The 17,732-nt window shown below is 44.6% G+C and overlaps 1 protein-coding gene across 3 annotated transcripts in view; it reads left to right on the top strand.

The window, feature by feature from the left end:
• LOC308482417 (neural-cadherin-like) overlaps positions 1-17,732 on the top strand; it is a 92,437-nt gene that overhangs the window by 27,592 nt on the left and 47,113 nt on the right. For all 3 annotated transcript variants that reach the window (XR_013989269.1, XM_081015488.1, XM_081015489.1), the window contains exons 2-9: positions 2,176-2,373; positions 3,489-3,714; positions 7,454-7,658; positions 8,380-8,491; positions 9,386-9,635; positions 10,958-11,100; positions 14,998-15,170; positions 15,862-16,030. Coding sequence is in view for 2 of the 3 variants with exons in the window: in XM_081015488.1 (XP_080871614.1) it covers positions 2,176-2,373; positions 3,489-3,714; positions 7,454-7,658; positions 8,380-8,491; positions 9,386-9,635; positions 10,958-11,100; positions 14,998-15,170; positions 15,862-16,030 (1,476 nt within the window). In the remaining variant the exon portion in view is untranslated. The remainder of the gene's footprint in view (positions 1-2,175; positions 2,374-3,488; positions 3,715-7,453; positions 7,659-8,379; positions 8,492-9,385; positions 9,636-10,957; positions 11,101-14,997; positions 15,171-15,861; positions 16,031-17,732) is intronic.

Below are 17,732 nucleotides of genomic sequence, written 5' to 3'. Positions count from 1 at the left end.
TATAAAAGGTTAATGCTTTGGAGTCTATACTAAGAAACTTGGCATAGTTAATCACTGCGCCAGGGAATTTTCCTAACCGGAATCCACTTACTGGTTGTTTATAGACATCAGATTATGATAGTACATGCTAAACTTGCTTCCTTGTCGTGAGACATCCCGACAGACCTCTTACCATGTGACACATTGTACAGATCCCTGACGGGTAAACAGAAGGACAAACGAGATATTCAGTGGGTAAAATTAGTTTTAGACTTTGGATTCCATGGTCCAATCTCTTCATTAGCTACACCTGTTGCATTTCTTCCATAGTGCTCAAGGTGGCGTACATGGTTTCCCCTCTCTCCATTTTGTGGTCACAACAACCCTGCGAAGTAGGTTAGGCTGAGAGACAGTGGCTGGCCCAAGGTCACCCAGTGAGCTTCTTGGCTGAGTGGGGACTTGAACCCTGGTCTCTCCCACTAACCACTACACCACACTGGCTGTCAGTGCACATAACCCTTTTAGATGGTTGTGTGTTAACTGTACTTCAAAATGCCCTGTTGTTTTTTTGGACCCTCTCCAAAGTCCTACTCTAATGGTATCACTGGAAATCTACTGTAAAGGGTAAAACTCCTATATTTGAAGTAAAAAATACACTTCCCAGCCACATAGGTTCTTTTTCTCCCCCCCCACCAGGGCAGCAGGGAGGTAGTTGAGAAGGAAAGCAAGTGTATTATACTGCTTGCCCTAGAGGTGCTTCAGGGATATTAAGAGTACCACAAGAAGATTATACTGTTTACGAGATAAAAGGGTAGGTGACAAAGGTTTATATTTAGAGCACTCCCTATGAGGGAGCGGGGTGTTCTTTTTAGTGCACCAAGAGTGTGCTTCTTTCTGTATAGGATGCTTGCAATTGCACGCCATTTGTCCAGAACACAGCAGTAGCGATCATGCCCCCAGATTTCGAATGTTTCCTGCAACGGCAGACTTCAAGCACGCTGAGAAATAATTCAAGATTTCAACAGATGCGGAGGCCGTTTTAGCAGTTCTCTGTTCAACTCGAGGGCCAATTGAGACATTACGGCCCCCTTGTGTAGGGCACAAATGGGCATTTCCACACACCGCACTGCTCCACACACCAGCCGTAATCATCCAGAATTCCTTTATGATGTACACCAGCCCAGTTTTGGCCATCTCCACAGCAGCAGCAGAAACTGCCACGGATTCTTCGCACAAGTGCGGAGACACCACAGAGATAAGAGTGAGCGGGAAAAGGCTCAGCAGCTTTCTGCTGCTCTTAAAGGCTCTTGGTGGATGCCAGGCAGTAGCAAAGTGCAAAGAGTCCTGATTATTTTTTTATATGAAAAAATAGGCTTTGTGGTTCTGTGTCTAATCTTATCTTTTTCTAAAATTCATTTATTGGTGTGTGTGTTTTTCTTTTTATAAAGCTCCCAAAGAGGAAAATAAAATAAAATTGGGATTAAGGAGATTTTTCAGGATGGTGGGGTTTGTGTGTGTGCTGTGTCCCGTTGTTGTGATACTGGTGGCACTCACTCTTCTTTCGACAGGAAATGCTTGAGGGGGGAGGAAATACACAAAAAATGTGGGGTCGAAGAGGGTCAGTTGTGGGTAAGTGAGAAAAGTCCCTATTTCGATCTGAGGAATATTAGAGGGTATGAGTTTCTTGTGCACAGATGGCAGGAAACTCTCCAAAGTCGACTGAACAGTTGTTAGGTCACACAAGCTAACCAAACAAGTGAAAAATATGGTATATGCTTTGATAGATGACCTACATGTGAAGAGATGTGAAAACTGCAAAAGGGAGAGCTTTAGCCTTGGATTCAGACAGAAACCAAGCATTGGTCCAATTCTCTCTCCAGCTTGCTGCTTTTCTTTTGACTCGCATCACTGCAAATTTCAGCTCTGGATTTGTCCTTCTGCCTAAGGGGTCCCACCCATTTTCCAGTCTCAAGCCTATTCCCTTGTTCTACTTTATGGCCCATCACCCAGGTGATCACCCCCTCAGGAAGCTAGCCTGGCTTATATTTAAACACTTGCTGGATCCAGGGGTTAGAAGGGTCTTGGCATGCAACCTACTTCTCCCCACCCCACCCCCCCAAAAAACCCTCACAGCACTACTATTGTTGCCTTCAGAAGTCCATTCAGGCTAACACACTTTTCCCTCTTAACCAACAGGAAAGAATTGGTACCTGGTGCATTTGGACCTCACAGTGACAGATGTAAATGACAACGTCCCTGAATGGGTCATGGAGCCTTTTCCTTACCTAGCAACTGTTTCCCCTAAAGCTGCAGCAGGCACAAAAGTGTACAGGCTCTTGGCTAAGGATCAAGATGAAGATGAAAATGGAGCCGTTGAATATTTTCTGGTAGAAGGTAAATGCAGCTTCTAAAAGCACAGGTGGAGTGTTTCTGCGTGAATTTGTGTATCCCCCCCCCCTTCCTGTCTCACTCTGTACTTGGTGGGGCTTTTTTGGTATTTATTTCTACAACACCATTCTGATCAAAACCCGGTCAAATTAACTATTATTTAAAGACAGTGGAGACTGGTTCCCATTGGGACCGGAAGGGTAAAAAGCAGGGAGGCTAACAGCAGGTGGCGCCAGAGACAAAGACAGGCAGATGCAACAGGAAGCCCAGTTTTCTCACTTTCCTTCTGAGTTCTACAAAGGCAACACTAAGAGGAGAAAGAGGAAGCCGACAGCCACTGCCACCCCCAGGACCAGGCTTCCTCAACCTCAGCCCTCCAGATGTTTTGAGACTACAATTCCCATCATCACTGACCACTGGTCCTGCTAGCTAGGGATCATGGGAGTTGTAGGCCAAAAACACTGGGAGGGCCGAGGTTGAGGAAGCCTGACCAAGACTAATTGTTAGCAAGGATGCAGTCAGTTGGTGGGCTGGTTGAGGGCAGACTGAACTTGAGGGAGTCTTCTTCACCCAAAGGGGTGAATGAGAGGGAGGGGCTGTAGGTCAGTCGGAGAGCACATGCTTTGCATCCAGAAGGTTCCAGGTGCAACCTGTTTCACCTGTAGCTAAATGCATCTCAAGCTTCTCTGGGAAGGATCCCAGCAGATTGGCTCAGCAGGAACATTTGGACCCACTGGCCTTGCTGCCACCTCACCCCTTCTGGAAGGAAGCCACGACTCATCTGTTGGGATGTCAGCCTTTGCCTCACCATGCCATCTGCTGCTGACTCCCGTCTACCTCCTTGAACTAACCAGGAGCCACTTACGAGCTGTTAAGAAACTTGATTTGTCCCCCCCTTCCGCCCTGTGTTCCTGGTCATGTCAGAACCTTCAAGTGAACATTGGCTAAGCGGTGGAGATAGCTCCTGTGGTTATATATTTATTTGTCCCTATCCAGTCCCTTCCTCCCAAACAGACTGAAAGCATGGGTGAGGCTTAATGTTAAACCAGTTACCCACTTCAAAACATGAGTCTGTTGACCACGGTCTGGAACGTAGTTTGGGTTTTTTTGTTCCTTCGCAGGTGGAGAAAACAGATTTGAAGTGGAAAAAGATACCGGTTGGGTCAAAACAACTGGTTTGCCTCTGGTGAAGGAGAGGGAATATTTGCTGACTGTGCTGGCAGCTGACAAACCAGGGCGCCAGGGCTCCCCTGCCTCAGTGTCTGTAGTTGCTGGACGTCGAGCGCCGCAGTTTGCCAACACGTCGTACTCCGTTTACGTCCCTGAAAATCTGCCACTGGGAGAACCGTGAGTGCCAAAATTGTGATGAAGGCTGTGTCCTGCACCTTTAATGGCATTTTGAGAACAGGCCTCTTCAGTTAGCTTTATCAGCGAGAAAAAAAGTTTAAGTTCACCTGATGTGTGCTGCTTGTTAATAAATTATGAGTCCTAAATTACTATATTGAATTGGGGAACTCCTTACAGAAGACAACACAAGCAGGAGGTCGATTGGTTTAATCAAAAGGTTGAATAGTGCAAACAGAAAACCTCAAGGCACAGAAAATCAGCTAATAAAGTTCCATAATTTTGTTGTAGCTGAAACTGAGCTGCGTCTAAGGAACAGATGGGGACAGGAATACTGGAAGTAGAGACACATACAGTAGTTGGCACATCCAGGCAGCTGCTGTGTCCCAGAGCTGTGATAAGTTGCAGAAGGTTAGACTACATGGTCCCTGGTACCCCTCCCAATACTACATTTCTATTATTCTAAGTGCCACTTGTACCAGTGCCCACCCTGAGCCCCTCATGCTTGTTGGCTGAGCAGCCATTTTAATTTCCCACAATGCCCCAAAATGACGCTTTTTCCAGGGGACTGTGGGGAATAAAATAATTGACGCGTAGCCATTGTTGTCTAGTAAATCTCCTGACCTGGAGGCCCTTGATACTACAGGTAGTACCCCATTATGTGTGTGTAGGGGGGGGGAAGAGGCCAAAACCAAAGGAAGCAGATGTCCCCCTCAGTCTGAATCCTCCTTCCACCCCTCAATTAATGAGTCAGTTTTGCTCAGTTATATCCCTGCTAAGTCACTGAGGCCTTTGGAAGTGTCACTGTTAGTGACCCCCGCTTGGTTCAGACACACAACTTGTATCCCGCAAGAGCTGTAAGTTCAGTATTGTGGGCCAATTTCTATGGAAGCCCCTCCTGGGTAAGAGCCTTTTGAACTTCTGGCAGTCTACAAAAGACCTTTTGATTTCAGGATTCCGATTTTATGGTTAGTTTAAGCAGATTTCATTTTCATTGCATCGTTTCAGCCCTACTGTACAGTGCTTAAAGCCTACGGTATTAAAGCGGTATATAAATTGTTGAAAGAAAAGGAAACATTAAAACATACTGAACATAATGAACATTAAAACATATCGGACTTCTCTGGCTTTCAAATGATGCCTTGTCAGTGCAAATGGGTTGGGTGGTTGTAGGAGGCCTCCCCGTTGAACTGAGCCGACGGATGGTACTTGCCTGCTCACATGAGGTGATATACTATATAGCAACTCATCCTCTTTTCAGGATAAGAACTATTATAATCCTGCCAGATGTAGGGCTTGACCCATTAAAGTCTAGGAGACTCCCATGGACTTTGCTGAACTTTGGAGCTCATCTGACAATCTGTCATAATTTAGTGCATGTGTTATCGGATTAAATTTAAATGGTTTACTATCCGATTTACTGCCCCTGCATTCTAAGAACCATGTTTTCTTGCTGAAGCTGCCTCGAAAGCAAAACCAAAAATTGGCCACCATGGGATCGGCTCTTCAGTCGTGCTTCTTCATTAGGCGCACAGCGAACACGTGGTGTTTGCGGGAAAAACGTGATCCTTTACTAAATCTGCTTGAAGATCATCTGGATGTCTGCAGCTTCTCAAACGTGTATACATTTATTATACCAGCATGAAATTAGATTTTGAAGAGATGCTCCCGGGCGATTCTGGCTGTACTAAAAAACCCCAAATATTGAATTGGGGTAGGGAACCTTTTTCCCCTGTTGAAAGTCCGTTGACCTCCTATGAAAAGGGTCAGTTGTGGTCTGGAGCCAATGGTGTATGGAGGCAGAACCACTGGTGGGAAGAGTTTGTAGCACTGCAGGGTTGCTCTGTGCCATCCCATCTCTCTTTCTCTGTGTATGCCCACCTGTGCCCTCTTTTCTGCCTGGAAGTGCCCCCCCTGCACCTCTTGACACAAGCGCCAATGGATTGATTGCAGGGGGGTTACACTCTCCATGTCTCCACCCGTTCCTCCCTCGTTTTCCCACCCACCCCTTTGACATAAGTCTGAATGGACTGGGAAGTAAAATACAAAGGGGATCTCTCCCTTTATCCCTGGGGGAAGACCCAGAGGACCCAAGAGAGGTGGATAGATCAGCTGCTTTCTTGCACAACAACTCCCAAGGAGCTGACATTGAGCTCAAGACCAAACTTAAAGACTTCCGCTGTTGCTATATGCTTGTTAGGAGTGGTTAGTTAGCAGCAGGCCTCTTATTTACCTGTTGAAATGGTAGTGTGTAGAAATCTGAAAGTATTTCCCCGCACCCCACCACCCTAGAGATAGCACGCAGGGCAATGTATTTGGCACTGAATGCCAAACTGGAGACTTAGTTCTTCAACAATAACTGAGCTATGCTACAAGTCAATAATGTGTCATTTTTGTGTGTGTATGTTATCAAGAGAAACAAGAAGAAAACCCATTTTTTGCCATGATTGTTCAGCCTGTCATGCGTAAGAAAACAACTAAGGCTGCAATGAAGCAGGCTGCGAAAATGCATTCCTAATGCAGTTTCCCAGCAAGTAATCCTGATGGCTTTTGAAAGCTTTCCATCGTCGTCCTCCCAGTCATTTTGTTTCCTCATCTTCCACACACATTGAGCTTGAGAGCATGGGAAGAAAGAAAAAAAAAAAAAAAGACACAATACATCCCCAGCCATATAAAAGGCAATGCAAAGCAATTACATTATGACAAACCGTAATAAAGAAGAGTGACGATCCAAACAATTTTAATTCACAGTTCTGTTACCAGCAAGGACAGCACGAAACACCCTCTGATAGCAGCAACAGTCAAGTATGCTCTTTTCAGGCGCTTTAGAGGGAGGCGTGATGCCCCGTGGCTGTACCTGCATTCATGGATGAGAGGGGTCTCTCAATGGATACTAGCCATGATGGCTACGCTCTGCCCCCCGCAATTGGAGGCAGCAATGCTTCTGAATACCAGTTGCTGGAAACAGCAGGTGGGGAGAGGGCTCTTGTGCTCAGGTCCTACTTGTGGGTTTCCCACAGGTATCTGGTTGTGAAAACAGGATGATGGAATAGATGGGTCATTGGCCTGATCCAGCAGGCTCTTCTTATGTCCTTACAGCTATCCAGTGTCAGGGCTGGGTGGCTGCTTTGCCTTGATCACAGCAGGGTCCCCAGGAGCAGGGCCCCCAGGTTACCAATAAGCTTTTGGGGAACGAGCCCCATTTTAGGCAAAGAGATTGCTGCATTGCAGTGGGTTGGACTAGATGACCCTTGTGGTCCCTCCCAGCTCTACAATTATATGATTCCAAGCCTGTTCTCCATCCCTGGTAAACTCAGCCAGGGACAATCAGTGCTGCTCTTGCCTTGCACAGCTCTGATTCTTCACCTTTTTGGAGTTCCATCCTGGGTTGTGTTCCTTAGTTATACCGCGTGTAGGTTCACACCATACATTTAAAGCAAACAATTTCCCCCAAAGAATACTGGGAATTGTAGTTTGTTAAGGGTGCTGGGAACTGTAGCTCTGTGAGGGGGGGGAAACTACAGTTCCCAGGATTCTTTCTTTGGGGCGAGGGGAAGCTGTGTGTTTTAAGTGTTCGTTGGATGTGCTTCACATGCTTGGTGTGGATCTAGATGCGAAGTGATGTTCCATAATTATATTAAAAATTTTGTTGGTTTCCGAAGTGGAGCGGCGTCCTATGAAAATGTTAGAAACCGGCTTCCTCTTGCGCTGCTCATTGTTGATTTCTTTTAACCTTTTCCAGGTTCCTGACCGTGTCCGCTTTGTCACATCAAAACAAGTCCCTGAGCTACAGCCTCTTAACTAATCCGAACGGCCTGTTCGGCATTAACCAGGGGACAGGGGACATCTACTTCAGTCGAAATCTGGATTACGAGAATGGTCAGCACCAGTACCTCCTCCTGGTTCAAGCAAGAGAAAACCAGGGACAGCTCAGCAGCACTGTTGAGGTCAGCAACCCTTAACAGCAACGCACATTCAATTCTCCGCTCCAGTCATTCCCTCTGTTTCCAGTGTCCCAAGCTGTGAGTGCCATTGCTGATTTAGCCAGGACAGCATTGCATACGCACAATAGGGAGGTGCCAGCAGCCTGGGGGGGGGGGGGGAATACTGAGATTTGCCAAAGTACAAACAAATTTAAGAGATGAGGGGAGGAGCAACAGCAAACAACAACAACAACCCAATGAGAACTAACTGTGTCCAGTGGCTGTGCAGTGCAATTTGGTGTGGTGGCCGGGGGTGGGGGTGGGGGTGGGGTGGGGGAAAATGGAATAGAGTGGCAGGAATCCTGAAGTTTTCATGAGACTTTTGTTTACAGAAAATCCAGAAAGTGCTGCAAAAGCATGGAGGACTGAATCTAAAATGGGGAAAAAATGAGAAACCGAGAGAACTATAGTTGAACAGGTTTTTCCATCCCTGTTTGAAAATGACTTTTCAAAAAGAAACTCGCTGAAAAATATTGGAGGAGCTTGAGAGAAATCCTAACATCTTACATTACAAACTGCGGATACTTGGTAGCAGCAGTGGCCAGGGTGGTAGGATGTGGAGCCACGAAGCTGCCCTCTTGACAGTGGGGTGGCTGCAGTGAGTTGGGGAGCTGTGCAGACGCACAAGAGGAACCAATCCACTTTTTGTGCTGCTAAACACTCCCTTGCCTTGTCCTTTTTCTAGGTTTGGGTTGTGATCACAGACGTGAACGATTGTGCCCCAGAATTCCAGCAGTCGATTTACACCAAAGACAGCGTCCCCGAAACCGTGACTGTAACAACTGCACTTTTACAAGGTTTGCAAAAGATTTTCACATTTTGTTGTCAGACTTGCCCCTCGACTCACCTGGACTCCTCGAGAGCCATCATTGCCACCAGTTAAGCATAGACCAGGTACAGCCAATGGCCGTGCTCTCCAGGTTATGTCACCCAACAGATCCCATAACCGCTGATGGCAGGAGCTGGATCCTTAGCAACCCCTGAAGTTAACCCCTTGGCTCCCTCTGTTGTACCGATGAATCAATGGATCCATGGTTTGATTTCTGTATGAGGTTTCTTCTTACAACTTCCTCTGCCTCTGTATATTTCGTCAGCTCTTGTCCTTCTGCAGTCCCTCCCGTGTGTGTTATTGGATAGGACATCTTCAACATATGCATCTTGAAGGCTGAAGATTACATCAACTTCACACATACATAGGAAAAAACACACAGCTGTGGATATGGCAACTGCCCAAATGAAGCCACCTCAGTGTAGTTGTTATTTATTTACAGAAAGACGCTATGCATGTTTTTTTCTGCCCCCTACCTCATTTAATCCCCACAACAGCCCTTTGAGGTAGGTTAGACTGAGAGACCATGACTGGCCCAAGACCACCCAGTGAGCTTCCTGGCTGAGTGGGGATTTGATTCCTGGTCTTTCCCAGGTCTCAGTCTGACACTAACCACTACACCACACTGTCTCTTATGGCTTTTGTGCCTTTGGACAACTTCATTGCTGAGCATGGAGCATGTCTGATAAAGGCCCCAGGCCTAGCTTGCAGTCCACAGAGCTTGCAGAGCCAGCATGATGTAGCCTTAACTCTGTTATTAAACCAGCATCTTGGTTTTTTTGTTTTTAAATCCTTGAATATAATCTTTTGCAAGCAAAAAATCCTGAAAGGTCTCCTCCCTCCCCACCCTTTGCCCCAACAGTGTCAGCCCATGACTGTGATTCTGAAGAAAATGCAGAAATCCTCTATTACACCCTGAGCTCAGAGTTCAGCATTTCCAGTCACGGCACCATCTTCCCAGCCACAGAGCTGGATTACGAACGTCCTAATCACCTGTATGAGTTCGTAATCATGGCGGTAGATAAAGGAGAGCCCCCAAGAACTGGGACAGCGACGGTCAGGATCCGCCTCTCAAACATCAATGACGAAGTTCCCAGGTTCTCACAAACAATGTAAGTATATGCCTGTTGTTGTTGTTGTTGTCGATGCTTCAGATGTCGTTTGATTAGTACCATGTTGGAGTTTCCATGCGATGATTGCGGCATCCTGGTGGTGTTTGATCATCCCCAGGTCATTGTGTGGAATGAGGTGAGATTTTTGGGGTGCCAGTAATAGCTGCCTGTTCCCACTGGGATTGATTCATGTGGCCCCTTATAAGCCAAGCCCTTCCTCAAGATCAGGGGTCAGCAAGGTTTATCTTGCCTGGGCCGGATCAGTTCTGCGGAGATCCCTCCATGGGCTGGATTGTGCGTGCCACCGCGATTTTCGGTGTCTGAATCATGGCTGGCTGGGTTGACACTGCTATGGTGGGGATGAAGGTTTAAAATGCCGAACAGTCACCCACCGGAAAACATTTTACAGTGTTCCCTACACAGGTGCTGCAGTATTTCAGTCCATTCTTTGTAACCAAAGTACAGAGTAGAGGAGGTGAAAATGTTTTGGGCAAAAAGTTCCCGTTTTAACAAGTTGATTTATTTGCTTCACTGGCTCTGCATTTGTTGTGGCTGCTCCAAATGCAACACAATTCTTAACACAAAAAGTGTTTCTGTCTGTGAAATGGTTTTTGCTGCTCTTATTACCTTTAAGTTTTGATTTTAGTTAAGTTGCCTCATGGATGTTTAAAAAAGCAAGGTTGGCATTCAGGTATTTTAAAGCATGGTGAGCAAATCATAGGAGTGGAAGCGTCGTGTGTGATGCTCCGTACCCCCAAATAAATCAGCCTTGTAAATAAGCCAACCCAAGTTGCTAGCCTGCTAAGAGACCATTCACTCGCCTTCACGGAACTCTTGGACACCTGTGGCTTCCAGGTGACTTGTTAAATACAAGGATGTATATACGCAGTATGCATACCTATCAACAGGATGCCCTATGACAGAGGGGTTTTAAAAAATCAGGGATAGGAGAACCCATAGCCCTCCAGATGTTGTTGGACTACAATAGCAATCACTCCTGACTATTGGCCATTCTGGAATTAAAATCCAATAACACTCAAGCTCTTGTGCTCCAATCCTGCTTACTGGTTTCCCCCAGGCAGCTGTGAGAACAGGATGCTGCACTAAATGAGCCACTGGCCTGATCCAGCAGGCTCTTCTTAGGTTCTTAACACCTGGAGGGCCACACTTCTCTTTTGCATAGCGTCCTTTCTTTCTCCTGAATGGGGAAGCGATTGGGGATGTCTTTTCTTACTGTCTTTCCACTGCATTTAGCACTCGAGATTTGATTCCCTTTAACCCTGTTTCCAAGTAACCACACTTAACATTATGCGCTTTGACAGCTATCGGAGTTTCGTTTCGGAGGATGCAGGTCCAAACACGCTCATAGCTACGGTTCATGCCATAGACCCTGATGGAGATGGTGTTGCTTACAGCATTACTGGAGGCAATCAAAAGGGAAACTTCATTATCGACCCTCAGAAGGGTAATTATGTAATTTCTGAGTCTTAGATCTTTGGTTCCTATATAGATTTTGGCTCCTAGATGTTGCATGTGATTAGAGGTGGGGCAGAGCTTGTGTCTAAGCTGTTATAGTTATTCATGTGTGTTTAAAACACAGGTACATCATGTCTATTGCATCCTAGTCACTGGTTTCCTTGCTGTTGGGAATTGCTTCTCATCTGTATGTGGATGTATTGAACTCATAGCATTTCTCTGCTGCTCTTAATGACTGATCTCATAGCATTCCCTATAACAGAAAGCAGGAATATGTGTCTTCTTGACTTACATTGCTCAAGGATTTCATTTGGTCCTTGCATTTAAGCAAACTGACCTAAGTCATGCTTGCCAAATGAATGTATGGATTTGGAATGCAATTATTCTTTGGTTTAATGTTTCTCTGAACTTTGCAATGCACTTCTTGCCTTAAAAAAAAAATCATCAAACATGCTTATATAAATGTGTATTTAAGATTAAAATGTGTTCAAAAATGCAAATTTTAATGATAAAATGTGGTAGTTCTTACTTGGAGTAACTGATGACTTTTCCTGACGTGGCTCCAGTCAAACTCTTCGCCTGCCTTTCTGGACTCTCCTGAGCCAGGGAGCTAATGAGAAGTAAATAAGATGCCACAGATCTGTCCTTCTCATCTTTGATACGTCTTATGGGTTCACTTACCATAAAAAATTAATTTTTTATGCAACTATTGCTTTTGCAATATTAATGCTCCAGATCTGAATATATTTCAGAAGCCGGAAACAGATGCCATCAAACGATGGTACAAGGAATTGACTCAAACATCTTCCTGTAGAGGTGGCAGCTTTCCACACCCCTTTATGGCTTGCTTTATGTTACAAATGCTTAGTGGTCTCATAATGCCACAGGTGTTAAGGTAAAACTGCCAGTGATGCAAACTATCCCACTGATGTTTACGCCATTTAATTGCTGCAGTTCTACCACCAAGAAACTGGTGCCCTATAGTGCTCCTATGCTGAAAGATCTGGCATCTCAACACCACTTTTTTCTTTTGGCTGGCCTTCCTCAGCTGGGTGCCCTCCATATGTTGGTCATATTGACTGGGTCTGATGTGAGTTGTAGTTCATAACATTTGGAGGGGTAGTAGATTAGGAAAGCTGAGCTAGACAACAGAATCGATGATGGGTCAAACTCCAAAACTGGGGATGGGTGGAATTTAAACACTAGATTTTGAGTGGAAGAACATCCTCCCCTGGCAAAGAATTCATCTCAGATTGGAGATGACACCAGGAACTGTGGGAAAGGGCACTACCATGATTCCCAGTATTCCTCTGATGTTACAGTGCTCATCTACAGCAGGACCCAGGGATGTCGGGAGCAACTTTTTCAGTGGTTCCCCATTTCCCTGTATTAAGGATGCCAAAGAATTCCCACAAAACCAGGAACGGGAGTGGAAATTTCCCATTCCTGCTTATTTGAGCCATGTCCGGAATAGAAATCAATCCAGCGGATAAATTTGATATTCACTGTTGTTGTTGGTTTCAGTCCACAAAGGACATGTCACTGATGACACCCTGCCCCCTGCACTTTGTATTCCATTTTCTTTGCATTCAAATGAATGGTGTGGAACTGGAATAATGGTAACATCACTAATTCCATGGAATTTCATCACAGCCGTCAGCAAGATGAATAAGGTTTTTTTTTGTTAGAAGCTGAGCTGCAGCAGAACAGAGACAGTACTGCATGCAGTGATTAAGGGGCAGAATGGAAGCTGATTCCTTCTTACATCCTGTGCAGCAGTATCCCAGCCCCAAAACCCTGACACACCAATGCTGACGAGCCTTTCCCACTACCTCCTGCTGGGTGAGGTCTCTGCAGCATGAACTTGTGGACTGATTTGTTCCAAACCCAATCCAGAATTCACTTTTTGTTTTAACTTCCACAAAAATTTCCACAAAAATGAGGTGATGCTGAATTATTGGCTCATGAATGGCCTGGAAAATAAGCACATAAATGTGTATTACAATTAAAAAGATCTGGTGAAGAATTGCACCCACTGGAGTTAGGTTTTATTTTATGAAATCTCAAGCCATGCTAAATCTGCTTGTCCTCAAAGTGCCTTAGCAAATTTTATTTTGCAGGAGATTTAACACATTTCCTCTGTTGGACAGTTTGCTTGGTTGCCAATTGTAGTTTTCTAGCTTTTGTGGAGATGGCCTTAGCATATATGCATCTTTTCTGTAACAGGTGTGAATTCTGTGTTGATTTTTGACTTTGGTACCCCCTGCTTGGTCAGACTCCCCAACATCTATGCTGTCTCCTTGGGCAGTTTTATTTTAATATAGCGCTGTCAATGACAATTTGCTTGATACCCTGAAATGCCAAGGTGAAGCTAAGACACATGTCAAAATACAATCAGTGAAGGCGAAGGCATTTGCAAGGGGAAGTGAGTGGCACTTGTCATCTTCATAACCGTCCATTTGCAAACGACACTTCTTATTACATCGGATAAATAAAAGACACGATAGGATGGTGCTGGCACAGGAATGAATGACATCTGCTCACTGCAGCTTTTTAAATAGCTGAAGTTTGCTTTGCTTTTTAAAACAAACTTGTTTTAAAAATGTATTTCTGATTTTGCCAGCCCTCATATGACCCATAAGGTTGCTGCAGCCCAAGGCCCAGTGGAACAGAAGCTCCTCAGAGCAACTGTCAGCTTTGCTCTTTAAAGACCGACAGAGGGTCAGAATGCAAATACAATATACCCGAAAAAATTGCTGCAGGACTCAGATCTGGGACCTCCCCCCCACATCCAAGAATCATGTTCTCATTCAAACAGTAGTGGGCATTTTGTCCCTCTGTCTGAAACAAGGTGGTGGTACAGTTTTAGGGGAAGGACTGGGGCAAACCAGTTCAGCATGTTTCTAGGATAGTGGGAGTACTTAAGGGGGATAATTGCAGTGGCAGCAGATATTTTGGGTTTCTTATTTTATTTTTTACAGTTTAAAAATGGCATTAGTTCAATCAATCAGTGGATCTATAAATTCACTGTAAATATTATACTCTGCACATAGAAAGCTAGTACAGTGGTGCCCCGCAAGACGAATGCCTCGCAAGACGGAAAACCCACTAGACGAAAGGGTTTTCTGTTTTCAATGCGCTTCGCAGGACGAATTTCCCTATGGGCTTGCTTCGCAAGACGAAAATGTCTTGCGAGTCTTGAGATTTTTTTCCCGCTCCCCCCCCTTTTTCTAAGCCGCTAAGCCTTTAATAGCCTTTTAGCAGCTAATCCGCTAAGCCGCTAAGCCTTTAATAGCCGCTAAACCGCTAATCCGCTAAGCCGCTAATGGGCTTGCTTCACAAGACGAAAAAACCGCTAGACGAAGACACTCGCGGAACGGATTAATTTTGTATTGCGAGGCACCACTGTATTTCAAGGATAGGGTTCAGCTAGAAGTTGTGCAAGGAAGTATTTTCATACACAAGGGGAGCATTCAAACAAGTTATTCCCTCGCCCTCTCCAGCTAGAGTTGGTTTGGTCTGGCAAGAGCTATACTGCATAATTCTGCTGGACACGATTACCTGATATAGCTAATCATTTGGAATTTTGGCATGGCATGAAGCTACTGTTTTTGAAATTCAAACATTTGGCATAACAGCTTTAAAAGGTGTTCTGGGATGGATTTATATCCTACCCTTCATCTGGGTTGTTCAGGGCATGGTTTCCGACAATACTTCTGCAAAAGAGAACGACTGGCTCAGAGTCACTCTGGCAGCTTCATGGCTAAGCATAGATTTGCACCCAGGTCTGCCTTTTCCAAATCCAGTACCCTGTGACCTCACCAGCAGTTACAACAGCAAAATACATTCTGATTCCAAACTGTCCTCCCTTTGAAATCTTTCACAGGGTTAATCCGTCTTCGCTCAAGCCCGCTTCCTAGGCTACAGGGTCCCGAGTATGTCCTCAACATCATGGCTACAGATGACAATGCGTCTGGTGGACCTCGCTCTCTTACAAGCACCGCTTTGGTCATTGTGCATGTGGATGATGTCAATAACAACAAACCTGTGTTTCAGAAGGTAAACAGGCTGCCTTGTGTCATGTCAAATACTTGGAGAGAGCAACTATGAACCCCCTTCTGTTTTGGCACACAGCATTCATGAAGAGCTAAGAGTGCAGCTCCAATGAACTTTACAGTGGTACCTTGGGTTAAGAACTTAATTCGTTCTGGAGGTGTGTTCTTAACCTGAAACTGTTCTTAACCTGAGGTACCACTTTAGCTAATGGGGCCTCCCACTGCCGGTGTGCTGCCGGCACACGATTTCTGTTCTCATCCTGAAGCAAAGTTCTTAACCCAAGGTACTATTTCTGGGTTAGCGAAGTCTGTAACCTGAAGCATCTGTAACTTGAAGCATCTGTAACCCGAGGTACCACTGTATATTGGTGGGAGGGGGGAGCACGTAGAGTTTTCTTTCACACCCTGTGGTGGCCCCAGTGCAGGGCTGGAGGCCCGTGCCTGCTGTTTACATTACCAAAAAATTTAAAATAAAATAAAAGTTCCCATACTTTTCAAAAGATCACGGTCCTCCCCATGGTTTCTGCATCAGATCTCCTGCTCAAGGACAAAACTATGCAGCTGAGATCATGATAGTTTGACCCTTATTTGTTGAGTGATTGGAGTTGATTGCCAATATTCTGGATTTTGCAGTGTATGTCAAGTTGTATTTAAGTGTGTCTTTGCATTGTTATCATTGTCCTTATTTTTGCCAGTGCCAGCATTATCGTGAGCATGCCTCTGTGCTGGAAAACCAGCCAGTGGGAACCTTCGTGTTGCAAGTGGAGGCAACAGACGCAGATGAAGGGTCCAATGGCCAAGTGAAATATGGCTTGATGCACAGAGAGGGGACTCTCCCTGCTTTTAACATCCACCCTGACACAGGTAAAGCCATTGTGTTGCAGCTTCATTGGGCCTAGTGAGAATACAGAGGTGCCAGGTGACCGGGCCTTTAAAGGATAAAGTTATCAAGCTGAAAAATCCACAGACAGGCAGGAATGGAAGCATCTGTCAATTTTGCTTCTCTCACCTCCTTATTTTTCCAATCTTAAAATTCAGCTCCCCATTAGTTTTTGCAGCAATTTGCACTTAGGAAAAAAAATCTACATGAAAATTATTCAGCATTTTAGTGTGAATTTCTCCTAATAAACACGTTTTTGTATGCAGCTGTGACAGACGTGCACATTTTTTTGCAAGAAATTCCTCCTAATATAATGCAGTTTTGTATGTACTTTTCACTATCTTACTTATCTCTGCAAACATTTCTCTGATATATGCATTTTTGTAAATATTGCTTGGAGAACTGCATAGCAAAATTCAAATAAGTGCTAATTTTGAAGGAAGTCTGTGTTTTGGAAAGTGTAGGTTTGATAAATTCAGCTTTAGGTTGGTGCCTTTAGTGTGAACAACCAATGTGTCACCCCCCAAAAATGAGCAGCTTTTTGAGTTCTTCGGAAGGTTACACATAGCAGATGGTAGTGGAAAGATGGGGTCAGATATTATTTGATGTTGAAGTTTACGTTTAGTCACAGTCTTTAGGTTAAAATGGTTGGTGATAATAAAGGTATTACCCAGTTGTGGAGTTTGGATTTTTTCTAGTGGACCGACAGCCATTTACATTTGCCCTGTAATAGTTTACTATTTACCTAAAGATACTCCTGCTGAGTTGCAGGTGAGCAGGCTGCATCTCTGTATCTCACTGATGGGTTGTAGATAGGGGTGGGGGAGAAATTCACTTCGGTTCACATTTTGATGCAGACCTACCCAATTCCCACTTCCTGTATCAATACGTGAACTGAGCTGCAGTTAGCTTTCCAAAATTCACACTTCTCTGAATTTTGTGGTGTGGTTCTCCAAGTGAATGTGTACAAAAATGTGTGTGTTCAGGAAAAGCCTACATAAAATGCTCACATTTGTTAAAACAGCGTACAAAATTGTATGTTGCATTTTAAATTATTTGTAACCTGCCCTGATACCTTTTAAGGCAGGCATGTCCAAAGTCCATTTCGGGGGCCTAATCCACCCTGCCGGTTGGTTTAACCCTGTGACAGTTTATTTCCTTTGGTAAAATCCCCCCAAAAGCTCAACAACAAAAAAGGTCAACAACTTTGGTCGGCCCTCGCACATGTTCACTTAATCAAATCTGGCCCTCTTTGGAAAAAGTTTGGGCACCCCTGTAGGTGAAGAACAGGGATGATGATGATGATGATAATGACAATGTTGTGATGATGATGATAACGACAATGTTGTGATGATGATGATGATGATGATGATGAAGAATTCGCTTGGGAAAATATTCAGATAAAGCAACATTGCAAACAAAAATGTGCACATTAGGATAAATTTGTACTGAAATGCTAATGAATTTTCATGTATCTTTAAAAAAAGAAAAGAAAATAGCAAGTTGATATGGAAATATGGCAAACTGAACTTATAGATGGGGGGAAATGAGAAACAGAGAGGAAAGGACATTGACGGATGTAGATGAGTTTTAGTTCAGTTTACATCTTTCTTCCAGCACCCAATAACTGAAACTGCAAGAAAAAACAGTGGGCAGTAAACCCTCCTGCTTCTTCCCTCATCTCAG

Source organism: Podarcis pityusensis (assembly GCF_964106645.2).
Source record: "Podarcis pityusensis genome assembly, chromosome: 8".
Classification (NCBI taxonomy): Eukaryota; Metazoa; Chordata; class Lepidosauria; order Squamata; family Lacertidae; genus Podarcis; species Podarcis pityusensis.
The sequence above is the reverse complement of the archived record's forward strand: the minus strand, read 5'-3'. Positions and strand labels throughout refer to the sequence as shown.